Below are 14,440 nucleotides of genomic sequence, written 5' to 3' on the forward strand. Positions count from 1 at the left end.
CGTATGTGCCTGTGTGTGATGTTGATGCTCTGTCATTCTAATTCATAAGTATCTAACCTAAGGAGACAGATTTTCTCGTAATTGATTCATGGTTATACAGTTTCTCATAGACTTGTCAAGAAGAAAAATAAAGCCTAAAGTTCTTTCTGGAGAGTGTGCTCCAGAAACTCTTAAAGTCGGCATGATATCCCGGCAACTGTTCCTTTTTGTTTTTGTTGTTATTATTTGATTTTTGTTTTTCAAGACAAGATTTCTCTGTGGCTTTGGAGCCTGTCCTGGAACTAGTTCTTGTAGACCAGGCTGGTCTCGAACTCACAAAGATCCACCTGCATCTGCCTCCTGAGTGCTGTGATTAAAGACATGCACCATCACTGCCAGGCAACTGTTCCATTTGAACACAGAGTGACAGCCCTTATACCTAATTCAGTAGCTCTCACGGTGAGGTACTGGAGCAGCAATGGCTGCTGGGTTGTCAGTTGACCTGGGCTGTTCTTGTTTTTCCCAGACCAGTGTGGTGACATTGGGGTAGTCATATAATCTCTTCTGCCTTTGATATCCACAATGGGAAGATACTTTTTTCTTTCCCTACCCCTCAATGATATAAGTGCTGTTGTCAGTCAAAGTAAATGCAATTCCTTGTGGATTAATCAAAGTCATATTGTTATAGACTAGTCAATAAGAAATTCGAGATATTTCCATTTTGATAATGTTTTTTTTCAGTAGATAAAATAAAAATAACCTATGGTACAGCTGAAGATAGTATTGTCAGTCTGCCATTTGTAGGAATATGAGAGGAACCAGTGGGTGATAGTCTCAAAATATAGGGTTTTGAGAATTAGTTAAATTGTTAGAGTATAGGATTCAGATCAATTTAAAAATAACAAAATAATAACTGGACCTTTCCCTAATAAATTATTATCTTATTTCACTTTATTGCCAGCTACTTTTGAGAACAGATTTATCTAATTTAGCCTCTCCTCGAATTACTGGAGAACTTTCAGTGAAGTTTTAATAATTGTATTAATAATTGAGATTTTAAAATGTGTGTGTGTAAATCTTGATTTTTGAAATTTAAAAAGTGGAAATAAATTTATTCTGTATGTATATCCATTTATATACAAAATAATTTGTAGAATCAGAATTAGGCATTTTCAGATTCTTGGAGGAAAATGTGGCTATAAACTTTATCAAAGGAATGTATAAGCAAGTATGTTGGTTTTCTTATTCTGCAAATGACAATATACCAGTGATTTTATAGCAGTTAGCTCATAAGAATGATAATTATGAAAAAATAAGAAACTGTCTTTATGTTTGTCCCATTATTGTATATTAGTAATATTTCTGTGCCTTTTGATTTATTTTGGAGTAAGTAATATACATTTTATTTTCCAGTACAGCATTGTGACAGAGTTATCTGGACCGAAGAGGGGAGCAAACTCCTTTGGAGTAGATCCTGTAAATGGTGTTGTTAGCTTAATAGGTGACTTGGACTTTGATGCTGGATATCATGTAATTTAAATTTATTTATTTCTCTATTAAGAATGGAATAGAATTAAAAAGTAACTTTGAACTCCTCATGAAAATTTAGAGACATTGTGACATTACAGAAGGGGTAATATTTTGTAAGATTCATTTGCAAGGATTTGTGTAGACATAACCCTTACAATTACCATAGTGTAGGGATAGTACTTTAACTACCTAAAAGCTTTTCAAGACATTTAAGACAAAATGACCAAAGATAACCCAGTTAAATGACCATTGGAATAACCAAGTGTGAAGGGCAGATGAATGTAGTTATTACTGCTATTACTACTATTGCAAAACTGTTCCTATTTTGGAGATGACACCCTATATGCTAATTCATGATGCAGTTGAAAGCTACTGAGTAAGAAAAAGGAAGACTCTAGAACAGCGATTCTCAGCCTTGCTAATGTGTGACCAATTCCTACAGTTCCTCGTGTTGTGGTCACCACAACATGAAATTATACTGTGGTTCCTTCACAGCTGTCATTTTGCTACCGTTATGAATCATGATGTAAATATCTGATATGCAACATCAGGGCTCGAGACCCACAGGTTGAGAATTGCTGCTCTAGAACAAAATTCAGGAAGTCGCTGATGCTATTTAAGAGGCAGATGAGTAGTTGAAGATGACTTCCACTTTCTCATTTGAAGAAAAACGAATCTTACCTAAACTCCAGTTTGGAAATATTGAGTGTTGCAGAATCGTAGAATAGGTAATGACAGATTTTTTAATTGATTTTTATTGAGCTTACATTTTTCTCTGCTCCCCTTCTTGCCTCTCTCCTCCCCTTCAACTCTCTCCCAAGGTCCCCATGCTCCCAATTTACACAGGAGATCTTGGGCAATGACAGATTTTATGGGTACTGTATTAGATTAAAGTAAGATGGAAAAGAGTTGAAAGTTAGGAATACTACTTCGATGTGGATGTAACTAGTTCAGATCTGACATTTCTGGTGTTCCCCTGCCTCTCTCCCATCTTTACTTGTACATTCCATACAACACAGGCAGATTTCTAGAACTTCTTCCTTCTTTATCCCCACTATACTCTTCGTCAACTAATTGTATGAGATTGCACGTGTGGTCACCCCCACAACCATTGTCTCTCATTCAGCAGGGAAGCTCATATGTTCTAGGCATCTATAGATATTTGTTCAAAGTCTCTTAGGGACCCTTTACTCTGTGAGCAGTGCTTAGTTTGTGTTCTGAAAGGGACACTTGAGGATAAGAATATCTAAGGGGTGAGGGGGGGACAGGCCCACAAGGAGCACACTCAAGTCTGGTGACATCCTCAGTCCTTCAGAATCCGCAGTCCTTCTTATCTGAAAGAATAGCTTGAGGTCCCATGTTTAAGGATCAGCCTAAAGCAGCTGGCTCTGTTCATAACTTCACTTCATTATATTTTGGGTTTATGGCTAAGTATAGAATTCATTCATGTTTTTGCTTTAATTGCTTCTATATTTAGGGAGTAGCCCAGTGACAAAGACCTCCAAGTTAAATTTTATGGGATATAAAATAAAGCTTTTTGAAATGTATTGTGAGTGCAGTTAACGAATATTTATACTATTGTTGTATAATGGTATATATTATATATAATATAATTTATAGTCATTCAGAATAGTATTTTCTTCATATATATTTGTATACTATATATGTAATAGATGTACAAAGTACATCTATATGCCAGTTATTAAAGGATATGTTATAAATTTTCAAGGTCTCTCTTCCAGACTTTTCAGCTATCAGTGAGAGCAACAGATTCAGTGGGATTATTCTGTCAAGGGACGATAATTATCAATATTCGAGATGTAAATGATGAGAAGCCTCAATTTGAGTAAGCACATTTATTTCAAAGTGTCAGCATAGGGGAATGGTTGAAAAAAACCCTTTTGTATATATTACAAATGATAATAAATAGTCTGTGATAATGGAGAAAATGATAGCATTTTCTGTTGAAAGCATGTTGGTATAACCAAGGCTGATGCACGCATGCATACAGAGTACATTGTGTATGAGAAGATACCTGAACCAAGTTTAGAAGTGTTCAGCCTGTAATGTAATGTAATATAATGGAAAGATTCCCAAGACGTTCAAATCCCTTATGATCATTTTTCATAACTACAGTGACCTTAAAGTGTATAGAATATTTAAATATTTTATTTTCATATTCCCAAGTACAATGTAAGGGGACATATTTGTAAATTGTGGGTATGTAACTTTTATATTCTAAAATGTAGTAGTTTAATTTAATATTCTACTATAATAGGGCAGTAGTCAAAAACTTCCTATAGTAGTAAAGAGAAAATGTAATAGTGTTATGGTCACTTTCCTCCTGCTTCTAAGCTGTGTCTCCACATAACTATAGGGAAGAATTTATCGAGTTCCTCAATTCACCTGGATAGAGTATCTGAGAGACTGAAGCAAAATTAGAGGTTTAATAATCTCTTATATATGAAAATAATCGATCTGAAAGTCTACCTATATCTGTAGTAAAAGTACCGTCATGATTTAAGAATAATATTCTGCTTCTCTCAGCATTTAATAAATATAAATTATTGCCTATATAACATAATTTATTGCTAAGTATATATGAACCATGGCCAAATTATTTTTAGTTTCTAAATATTTTTTTATATCTGAAGATGCACAGACTATTAAGTAATAGGGAGACAGAAAAGAAAGAGATTTAAAGTGTTCCAGAATATAATTGTTATAGGAAACATTGTATTTATTATGTTTGATATGAGAGAGAAGGGAAATGAAATGTGATCAAGAATGCTGTTCGGGAGCACAGCATCGTACACTCAACTCTCTCGTCTTTGGAGCTCACATGGCACCCAAGTTATCAGTTAGGTATGATGCCTTAAAGATGCAAAATAAAGAGACTGACATTTCAGAAATATTCTGGGGATAATCAGAGACATTGTGTGAAACTCAGAGAGGTAATGAATAATGTTACAGAAATTGACATAGTATCTTGCTCTAAGTTATAGCTTTGGGCAGCCCTTCATCCTAGAGATTACAAGACGAGTGAATGCATCCAGTATATTATGTTCATTTGCCAACTATTCCATGCGTCCACTTCCTGGAACAATAGAGATGCATTATTCCACTCTCTTTTTCATTTTCCATCTCCCTTATTCCATGGAGTTCCTGATAATCTGGCCTGATAGCAGGAACTATATAAAAGGAAAATCGTATTTTAAAAAAATCTATGTAACTTTGCTCCCCAAATAAATTTTCTCAACATTTGAATCATTAGGAACTCTTAAATTCTTGACAAGAGGCAAGGGTTTTATAAATAGAGAAGTTTCTTTACTTATAGTCAGTAATTACATTGTAAGAGTTGTTTCTTCACGATTTTATTCTTAGGCCATTTCCTATGGATTCAATTAATGTGACTGAAAAGAAACCCATTGGAGACTTTGTAGCGAGAGTAAAAGCAACAGACTGCGATGAAGACAGCAGTATTACGTATTCTTTTAAAACCCAGCAGGAAATGTTCGCTTTGGATCCACGTAAGTTTTATATAAATACTTCTAGAATACATTAGCTAAACATGCGCCTAGCTCTACAGTCCCTTCGAGCTTGGGCTGCTAAAATTACTCTTCTAAAACTAAACATGGAGTAGAAAGCATAGCAGAAACATGTGGCATTTATACTTATGACTTCCCTATTTGTTAAAAGACAGTCTCATGAAATAGTTACCTAAAACTTTGCGTCTATTGTGAACATTGCCCTTCCGAAATAGCGTGAATGCATCAGTGGAACACATAACTATCTCTTTGGTAATTGTAAAAATTGGCACTTTTACCAGGTAATTTAACGTTAAATATTTGATTATGGATCGATTTGTGTCTATGTGGACAGCATAGTTGCTCTGAAAGATTGTTCTTGCGGAGTTTCATTACACATGGTATTATCAAATGTGGTAATTGAACAACAAAACAGAAGCAACAAGAAAATGTTGTGGAAACTGACTGTGTAGTTTCAGATAGCTGCAGTTGCTATTTAATTCTAGAACCTGAAATCAGGAAAGGAAAGTGGGCATAGGGTGAAAAAATGCAAGGTACATTAGAACACAAACAGATAAGAGAGATTCCATCAACAAGAACTGTGAGAGTTCTTCTTGCCTCTGACTTTGATGGTGTTGGTGTCCTACAGAAGCTGGGTCTTTTCGTCTCAGACTTCGTATGCACACTTAATCTAGAAGTCAATGGAAGCTGAGAGCTGTTCCAGGTGTGGTCAGTCTGAGGCCGTGTGTAGCTATGAATATGGTAACACAAAATTATAAACCTAGTTAAAACATGGGATTTGTGTGTGTGTGTGTGTGTGTGTGTGTGTGTGTGTGTGTTTCCATTTTTGTATAACTCTACTGCCTGATTCTTGAGCATGGGCTTTGTAGAGTATAGTGTGTTGCAACAATGTGCAAATGTTGAAAAGACTGAGCGGAAGATAAGGTGGCTACAGATTCAGTGGTAGCCAGTTCATCTCAGCAGCAAAATAGTAGAACAGCCGAAATTTACATTAGAATCTAAATTACAGCAAACTGAAAGACTGCCACGGCTTTTCCAGCCTCCCTCTTGACCAAGCATCTCCCCGTGGACCACCAACATGAGGAGCACACGAGAATAGACTCATCAGGTTGGCACATCACAAAGCCTTAGTTCTCATCAGCTATTATTTGAGATTTATTTGAACCCATAGTTTTTTATTTGTTCACAAATCTTCAAATTCAGGTATCAGTGGAAGGATAAAAGAAGAGGTTCGTAGAGTCCCAAAGGCTTGTGAACGTGCTGAAGATCTGAAGGATGAGGTCAAAGTAGGTCCTTGCAGAGAAAAAGAAGCAAGTCCTAGAGGGAAATAGGGGGTGGCACCTGGGATGAACAGTCACCACTTTTCGGCAAACTTTCCTTAGTCTGACCCTTGAGCTCATCCTCCTTCCACATTTATGTCTAAAACAATTGCTGAGCTTATTATCAGAAGCAATGAATGATTGGGACGAGCTCTCACACTCACTACAGAAATATGTTATTATAATCAATATCAAATGTGACTTCCTGCATTTGATATTTAGACTAGAAATGATACTTTCTATGATGATTTAGAAATTTAGAGGAAATATAGTGAAATAATTTTAATAAGCATTACTTTAAAACAAACATGTAGTAAAGAAAACACTGTTGTAGAATGCTATTTTAGCTATATAAAGATGCTTTACTTTTGTTTATGCTGTGTTTGTTTTCTGTTTTTCTGTTTTTTTCGAGACAGAATTTCTCTGTAGCTTTGGAGGCTGTCTTAGAACTAGCTCTTGTAGACCAGGTTGGACTTGAACTCACAAAGGCCCATCTGCCTCTGCCTCTGGAATGCTGGGATTAAAGGCGTGCGCCACCACTGTCCAGCTGCACCTTTGTTTTCTTGTGTAAGGATGTGTCGCTGCCTAAGGCACCTGATTGGTCTAATGAAAAGCTGAATGGTCAGCAGCTAGGCAGAGAGAGGAATATGTTGGGTTGGCAGGCAGAAAGAATAAGTAGGAGGAGAAATCTAGGCTCAGGAAGAAGAAAAGAAGGAGGACTAAAGAGAGGGACAGGCCCAGGGCAGGAAAACAGGCAGCTACTAGATAGCAGGGCACAACAGTGAATATAAGATACACAGAAAAAAAAAAGATTAAAAACTCTAAGGCAAAAGGTAGATAAAGAGAAAGAGATTAAACTAAAAGAGCTAGCCAGAAATGAGCCTAAACTAGCCTGAGAATTCATAACTAATAAGAAATCACTGTGTCATGACTTGGGAGCTTTTTTGTGACCTTAAAAGAAGAAAGCTTTCCATGTTTGCAATGGATATATACTTGGCAAATATCACCTTTCTTATAAATGAGAATTGTATTTTTATATAAATTTAAATATCATCAGTATAAACTGGCATAGGAATAAATAATTGTGCTTAAAAGTTTTTTCCTTTCTTAGTCACAGGTATAATCACTGTTCGTCAGTCTTTGACTCTTGACAACCCAAGGAGCTCCAGAAACTATGTTTTAGAAATAGAGGCCAGGGATGATGGCAACAACACCAGCTCGTACGTGTTCACAGTTTTTGTGGAGGACGTCGATGATCCTATCTCCTGTGATCCGTATTTTTCAACAGGTGCAGGTATACTCCAAGTCTGTTTCATTTCAAAGATTCAGAAAGGCTGTCCTATAAGAAGTACAGTGGAAACATAGCTGAGTTTACTTGGTGATTTGATTTAGTGTGAAGAGCGCTAAGGAGTTAACCCATGACTTTATGTATGTAGTGGCATGCTCCATCACTGAGCTACGGCTGCCCTTCTCGGGTTTTTGAAACAAAGGCTCACTTCATGACTCAGGCTAGACTTGAATTTGTGATGCTACTGTGTCACCGTGTGCTACTGTGTTCCTGTGTGCTACTGCATCTGTGTGTTACTGCGTCACTGTGTGTTACTGGGTCCCTGTGTCCTTGCATGCTACTGTGTCCCTGCGTGCTACTGTGTCCCTGTGTGCTAATATGTCACTCTCTAACTGTGCGCTACTAAGTTTGAAAAACTTTATTAACAATAATCCTTGAAGAAAGAGGCTATACCTTGAAAACAAGGAGAGCTAGGTATATGGGAGTGTTTGAAGAGAGGAAAGGGGTTATTTTTTAAAAAACAAAATAAACAGCCAGAAAAAGTTGAAATAAAAGAAGAGTAAAAAAATAACACCTGTGTAGTTCAAATTCCAATTATAGCTATTAGTTTACATGGTACACAGAGAAGATTTCCAAATGAATCTATAACATATGGGTCAATATGTTCTTCACAACTTGTCAAATGTATAAAAATATAAAGAGGGAGATATGATTCATATGTCTGGGGAGATAGTGCAATCTGTAAGTGAGTTTTGCAAGAGCAAGGATCTGCATTAAATCCCCTAGAAGCCATGGTAAAACAAACAAACAAACACTCAGCTGGTGTTATGTGCTTGCAATGTTATTGCTGCCGAGTCAGCCATAGGTGGGTTTCTGAAGTAGCTTGGCCAGTCAGCCTAGGCAATTGGCACAAACTTAGTCAGAGAATGAATGGCAACCAAGGACTACTGAGAACAGGAGAAATAGTCTTTCCCTAGGATAAAGCACACAGGTTGGTTCCTCCATACTATGTAGTTATCACTGAAAACATATACATCTAAGTAACATTGCATAGACTGTGAAGATTGTACGTATATTTAGGAACACACACACACACACACACACACACACACACACACGGGCACACATGTATATACACATACTAGGAAATAATAAAAAAGAGGCCGTAAGTTTGATCGAGAACAAGTGGGTAGGAACATATGGTGTAGTTGGAAGGAGGGATGGGAAGAAGGAAAATGATGTTATTAGATTAAATGATGTTATTTAAAAATCTCAATTTTAAAAAATATAGTTAAAGAATAAAGCAAATCTTCCATGGATCCTGGTGCAGACTAGCTTTCTGTTTAAGTGTTCATGAAGATATTATCTTTTGGATGGCTATGAAACGATTTGATGTTCTTGGTAATTTCATTTTATTGTCTCCACATTATAGTACATCCTTAAAAGATGAGCATGGATCTCAAGGTCATGATGACCTGATTTCCACCATAGACTTGGCTGAACTGCTGGGGCACACTTGAGATCTGGGAGACTTTGCCCCAGCGCATCAGTGGATCCTTGTAACTGAGACAGATTATGAAAAACTCACTTTGAATTAAACAAAGAGTAAAATTTCATGAATTTACCCCCAAAGACATTAATACAGTTTTCATCCTGCTGATTTGACCGCCTGTATAATCAATTCTCTTACTGCTTCTACTTGTTTCGAGGTCATAGCTCTCCAGAGTGAATCACTATATCAGAACATCTGTCCACATACATCCAGTGTAGACCAAAGATTCAAAGCGAACTGGTCCTAGTTTACCCCAAAGTTGTTCTGTTCATATCCCTAGAAATATCAAAAAACCATGAGGATGCTGTGGGACTACCAAAATAGATTATAAACAACAGCCTCAGAACCTAAGAGAATGTTCAGTGGTTAAGAGCACTTGCTGATCTTGCAGAGGGCCTGCGTTTTGTCCCTTGAACCGACATGGTGGCTTATGACCACCTGGAACTTCCATTTTAGAGGATCTGACCCTTCTGGCATTCTCGGGTTCAGGCATACATGCAGTGCATCCATCTATATTCAGGTGCTTACACAGAAACGTAAAATAAAAATAAATAAATAAATCTTTGAAAAATCCACCAGACTTGATGTTAGACTGATGTGTGTAGTAAGTAAGAATCCTCAAGTAGAGAATGCTATAACATATTTGAATATGTTATAAGACTTTGCATATAGTTAGCCTTAAGCAACATAGACTAACTCAGTTAATTCTTGCTGGATCTATTGAATGTCAGCAATTATATCTTTTCTGCTTGTCTCTGCATTCTTCTCTCTCCATATGTTTCCTTTTTGCTCCTTCTTTTTATGTTTATGCATATGGTGTGACTATGTGCATGCATGCATACATGTATCTATCATATGTTTTTAAAATATGGATCAGTTTTTCACCATATGAAGAAACTAACAACATTTACATACTCTTGTGTGCTAGTTTGGTTTTTTGGTGGGGTGAGATCCAATCACACTGGGTTACATTAGAACCAAGATAAAGGGCAGAGTGTGCAGATAGTAGGATTTGTTGAGATGTGAGAGACTTGTACATATTATCCATAATTTTGAAAGCTACCTTAAGGTTTAAAGTGTGCTTTGTCTATGATGTACATATAAGAATAGCACTGCAGCTTAAATTAAAACACATTTTTTCTTTACTTCACTATCGTCATCTAATTTTATGCATTACTGGGGAAAAATAAAAACTTCAATACCCCAGCATATGTAAATGTAAGTGGAAGTATTCCTGTTAGCACTAATATTTCAGACACTGAGAAATGTCTCATTCACCACCTCAACCAAATATTTAAATTTAAAAGTGAATATCTGAATTATGTTGATTCTTTTAAATATCCAAATTTAAAAGCAGATGTCTGGGTTGGGTGTTCTCAGGTTAGAGTTCTGATAGTCAGGAAGTTGAGGCAGGAGGGTTGCCTGGACTCAGGCCTGGAAAGCTTAGCAAGGCTTCCTGTCCTTTTACGTAAATAGGGTGGGAAAGTGGCTGAGTGCTTCAGTGCTATGTCTGAAAGCTTGAAGACCTGGTGATATTTCCCTATTGCATATGTAAGATTTGGGTGTGACAATGCCCATCCATGAACCCATTACTGGGAAGATGAAGCGCAACCCCAGGGTCTCACTAGCCAGAGAGCACAGATGAAGTAGAGCTCCATGGAAGGGAGGTGATTTGTCTCAAAAAAATCAGGTCAAGGAATGATTGGATAACACAGGAACCTCCATCTCTGGCCTTATACGTGTTTGAGTGGGCAATTGTACTAGTAAACATTCAATCGTCCCTACCCTAAGACATAAATAAAGTTAAAGAAAAAGATTACTATTGATGCTCATGTGAATAAACACTTGTAGTGTTTTCTAGAGAAACTATCCTGAAAGAAATTACTCACTAGAGACTTTTTACCCAGCCTGATGACTTAGAGTGGCCACATGGAGTAAAACAAGACAGAGGCAGGGGCCGTTTAATTACTCTTGATTACTTGTGTGATTGTGTAGGTGTTTCAGTGTCTGTTCCTGAAAACATCCCTTCCTCTGCTTTCATATATGCAATTCTTTCAAGAGATCCAGATCTGGCACAAGAAGTTGAAGTAAGTCTTTAATTGTCTTTTATGTTTTTCCAAAATGGGAAAAGCAAAATGCATTGCTTAATTTTCAATGAGCAAAAAAATGATTTCCTCAAGCTTTAATTAAACTTGGCTTTGTATTTTGTGATGGTTACTGAAGTGAGAGGGGGAATTTAAGCTGTGAACATAGCAGCAAAATGAAAATGCTAAGAGAAATTAGAAGTCCATAGATCTTAAATGGTCTGAAAACACCATAAGAGTGAGCCATTATTATCACTGATGATGCCTCTACACTCTAGTTCTTTCCTGCCTCTTTTCTTTCCATTTATATTTCTTTCCTAGACTCAGAGCTTTCATAAAGGATATTTTAGGTCTTCATATTGTTTTTGGTTTCAGCAATGATTTGTAAATAAGAATTAATGAATAATAGATGATGAAACAGTTACAGTTTAATGGGGGAAGAAAGAAATTTATCATTGTGTTTTCTCAAACATTTTATGGTGTAATGTAGCCCATAACCCAATTATATTTCTAAGAAAAGATTTAGTTTCTTGATAGTGTAACAAATCATTTTAACAGATTGGAATATTCTTCCCTCTTTTTAGTAGCTTAGTCAATGTCTTGATAGACTGGACAAGAGTTTTCCATTTGCTCACGCTGGTAAAACTGACTTATAATCAAACTTGGGAATACTTCTAAAGCTAAAATTTGAGAGGGCAGCTCTCAGGAGACTTTATGGAGTTTCTACTCTGTTTTGATTGAGAACCATTGGTAAGCATGCTCAGATTTATGTATTTTACCTTATCAAGTTTTTAGACTGAGAAAACCACACAGGAAAATATAATTCCTTCTTGTTGGACTCAAAAGCCCCATTTATGAGAGTGTATTGTGTTGGTGGAGTGGAGAATGTAAGAATATGATCTAGTCTTGTGTACTTGAGGCTGTGGGATATCCATTCATGTATGTATGAATGTGTGTATGTGTAAACATGTGTATTGTGTATGTAAACATGCATATTTTCTGTAAATGAAATAAAGACGTTTGAGTTATGAGTCATTAAAATGAGAAAAAAACACAAATATGTTGAAGGTAATTATTTTCATCAAATCCAAAACCACGATAATAAGAGAAGAAATAAAAGAATTTTTTCCCATAAAAATGTTTAGTGGGTTCTAATCTAAAGTAAACTGACATTGGTTGTTGGTTCAAAAACAGCTAAGGAAAGTACCTCAATGTGTCCATCAACATGGTCGTCATGTCTTTTTTGAAGCATTAATCATTGCATCCCACAGGTTCTTTTTTTCTTTTTACCAAAACCAGGATGTAAATTTATTTTGCTTTTGTATAGTTTAGCTTTGCATTCTATAATATTTTTCTAACGTCTGAGCCCCATTACTGTGTTATAAGTGTTATAATAACATTGGAGAAGACGATGCCATTACTCTTGAAAACAATCTGTTTGTTTAAAGTATTATTTCGTTTTATTTTTTTCATGCCTAAAGTCAATACTGGGATGAGACCGAATGTTGTTGTGTGTACCTCTTTAGATACACTTCTTCAATGTACAAGAGGGAATGGGGTTTTATATTGAAAAAAGCTGTCAATGTAACACTAGAAAGTAAACTAATTATGAAGCCAATGAGAGCTATTTACCAAAAATGCCCTAGATCTTAAGTACAAAACAAAATATGGAAAAAGTATAGCTGAAAACGTGAAGGAATGTTTGTATTGTTTTTGAAGTCTGGATACAAAAGCAAATTCAGATTTTATTTATGGGTACTGTCTTCACAAAATAAAGCTGAGTAGAGCTTTTGCCAAATAATAGCACCAAAAATGTCAGTTCGAAATTCATGCTTTAACAATAATATATCAGCCATGTTTGTGGTTTTTATTCCTAGTTTTTAATATTAAATTCTTCAACCAATGCCACTGCCTACTTTGCTTTGGATCCACATAGTGGTGTCATTTCAAAAACTTTAGAACCTCTTTTGGATTATGAAACAGATCCAAAGGTGAGAATGAGCAGTTTTTTTTTTTTTTAAAAAATAACAAATGCCTTTATTTACGCTTTAATCAAAATGTTTGGAATTTACTTAAAATGAAACAAAGCATAAGAAGCCACCCAATTCATCTAGATCAATAGAAATACATTTAAGACCATGTGGAGAAGCACATTTGATGTATTTGTTACAGGGATCTTGGGATGAGGCGTGATCGTCAAGGGCTACCATCCAGTACATTTTTTAGGATGGAAAAAGACAGACAGAGACCAACAGAGAGAAAGTGAAAGTAACGAAAACTGCAGATGCCAGGAAAGTGAATATCAGATGTAGCTAGATGGTCTTAATAGTGCGTACAGAAAACCAACAGCCATAGAGAGAAAGAAGCAAGCAAACTTCCTTAGAGAAGACATGAACTCCCATGAGACCTGGAAGGACCCAGAGCTGTTAGTCTGCCAGGAGTCTCTGGGTCTGACTTCAATTGGATCCCTGAGCCTTCCCCTTTCAGGAGTTTCTTACCTTCTTCACCACCCAGGTCCTGCACAGCAATATCCTGTCTGGTGGAACACACAACTTTCCCTAATCCTCCTTTACATTGGTATTTTAATTCTAGCTGCATTCATCTTTAAATTAAATTGAGACTAATTGACATCTATAAGCTTTTCACATTTATTTATTCTTTTACAAAAATTTAAGAATAGATTCTTATACATCTTGACCAGCTCCTCTTTCCTCCAAGCTCCTCCACACCTCCCCTCTCCCCTAGATGTCAACCCTCCCTCCCTGTCGAAAGACAACAACCAAACTTGACAAGACACAGTAAGATAAGACAAAAGCCATCACCTGTATTTATTTTGCAAAGCTTCTTTTATTTTTTTTTATGTTCTTTTGATACACAGTCTGGATGTCCTAGAACTCATTCTATAGATCAGGTTGGCCTTGAACTCAGAGAGATCTGCCTGCCTCTGCCTGTCTAGTGATGAAATCCACCCAGCGGAAGAGGCCTTAGCAGCTTTCTATACAAATATTTTAAAAGGCCCTTAATTTTATTTTCTTTCCCCAGATTCTCCTCTCTACTCTGCCCCCCTTTCTTTATCCATTTAACTTTCCAAGGAAGGGGAGATAGGATACAAAGATATAAAGGAGAAAAGGAATATAGTC

The 14,440-nt window shown here is 36.4% G+C and overlaps 1 protein-coding gene across 1 annotated transcript in view; it reads left to right on the plus strand.

Annotated features, from left to right (window-relative positions):
* Positions 1–14,440, plus strand: part of LOC121434708 (protocadherin Fat 2-like) — an 87,036-nt gene that overhangs the window by 15,755 nt on the left and 56,841 nt on the right. The window contains exons 5-9 of the mRNA XM_041633613.1: positions 1,393–1,509; positions 3,252–3,355; positions 4,894–5,039; positions 7,488–7,670; positions 11,212–11,303. Of these exons, the coding sequence (XP_041489547.1) occupies positions 1,393–1,509; positions 3,252–3,355; positions 4,894–5,039; positions 7,488–7,670; positions 11,212–11,303 (642 nt within the window). The remainder of the gene's footprint in view (positions 1–1,392; positions 1,510–3,251; positions 3,356–4,893; positions 5,040–7,487; positions 7,671–11,211; positions 11,304–14,440) is intronic.

Source organism: Microtus oregoni, unplaced genomic scaffold (genome assembly GCF_018167655.1).
Source record: "Microtus oregoni isolate MIOR12 unplaced genomic scaffold, Mior012 000044F_ref0000062, whole genome shotgun sequence".
Classification (NCBI taxonomy): Eukaryota; Metazoa; Chordata; class Mammalia; order Rodentia; family Cricetidae; genus Microtus; species Microtus oregoni.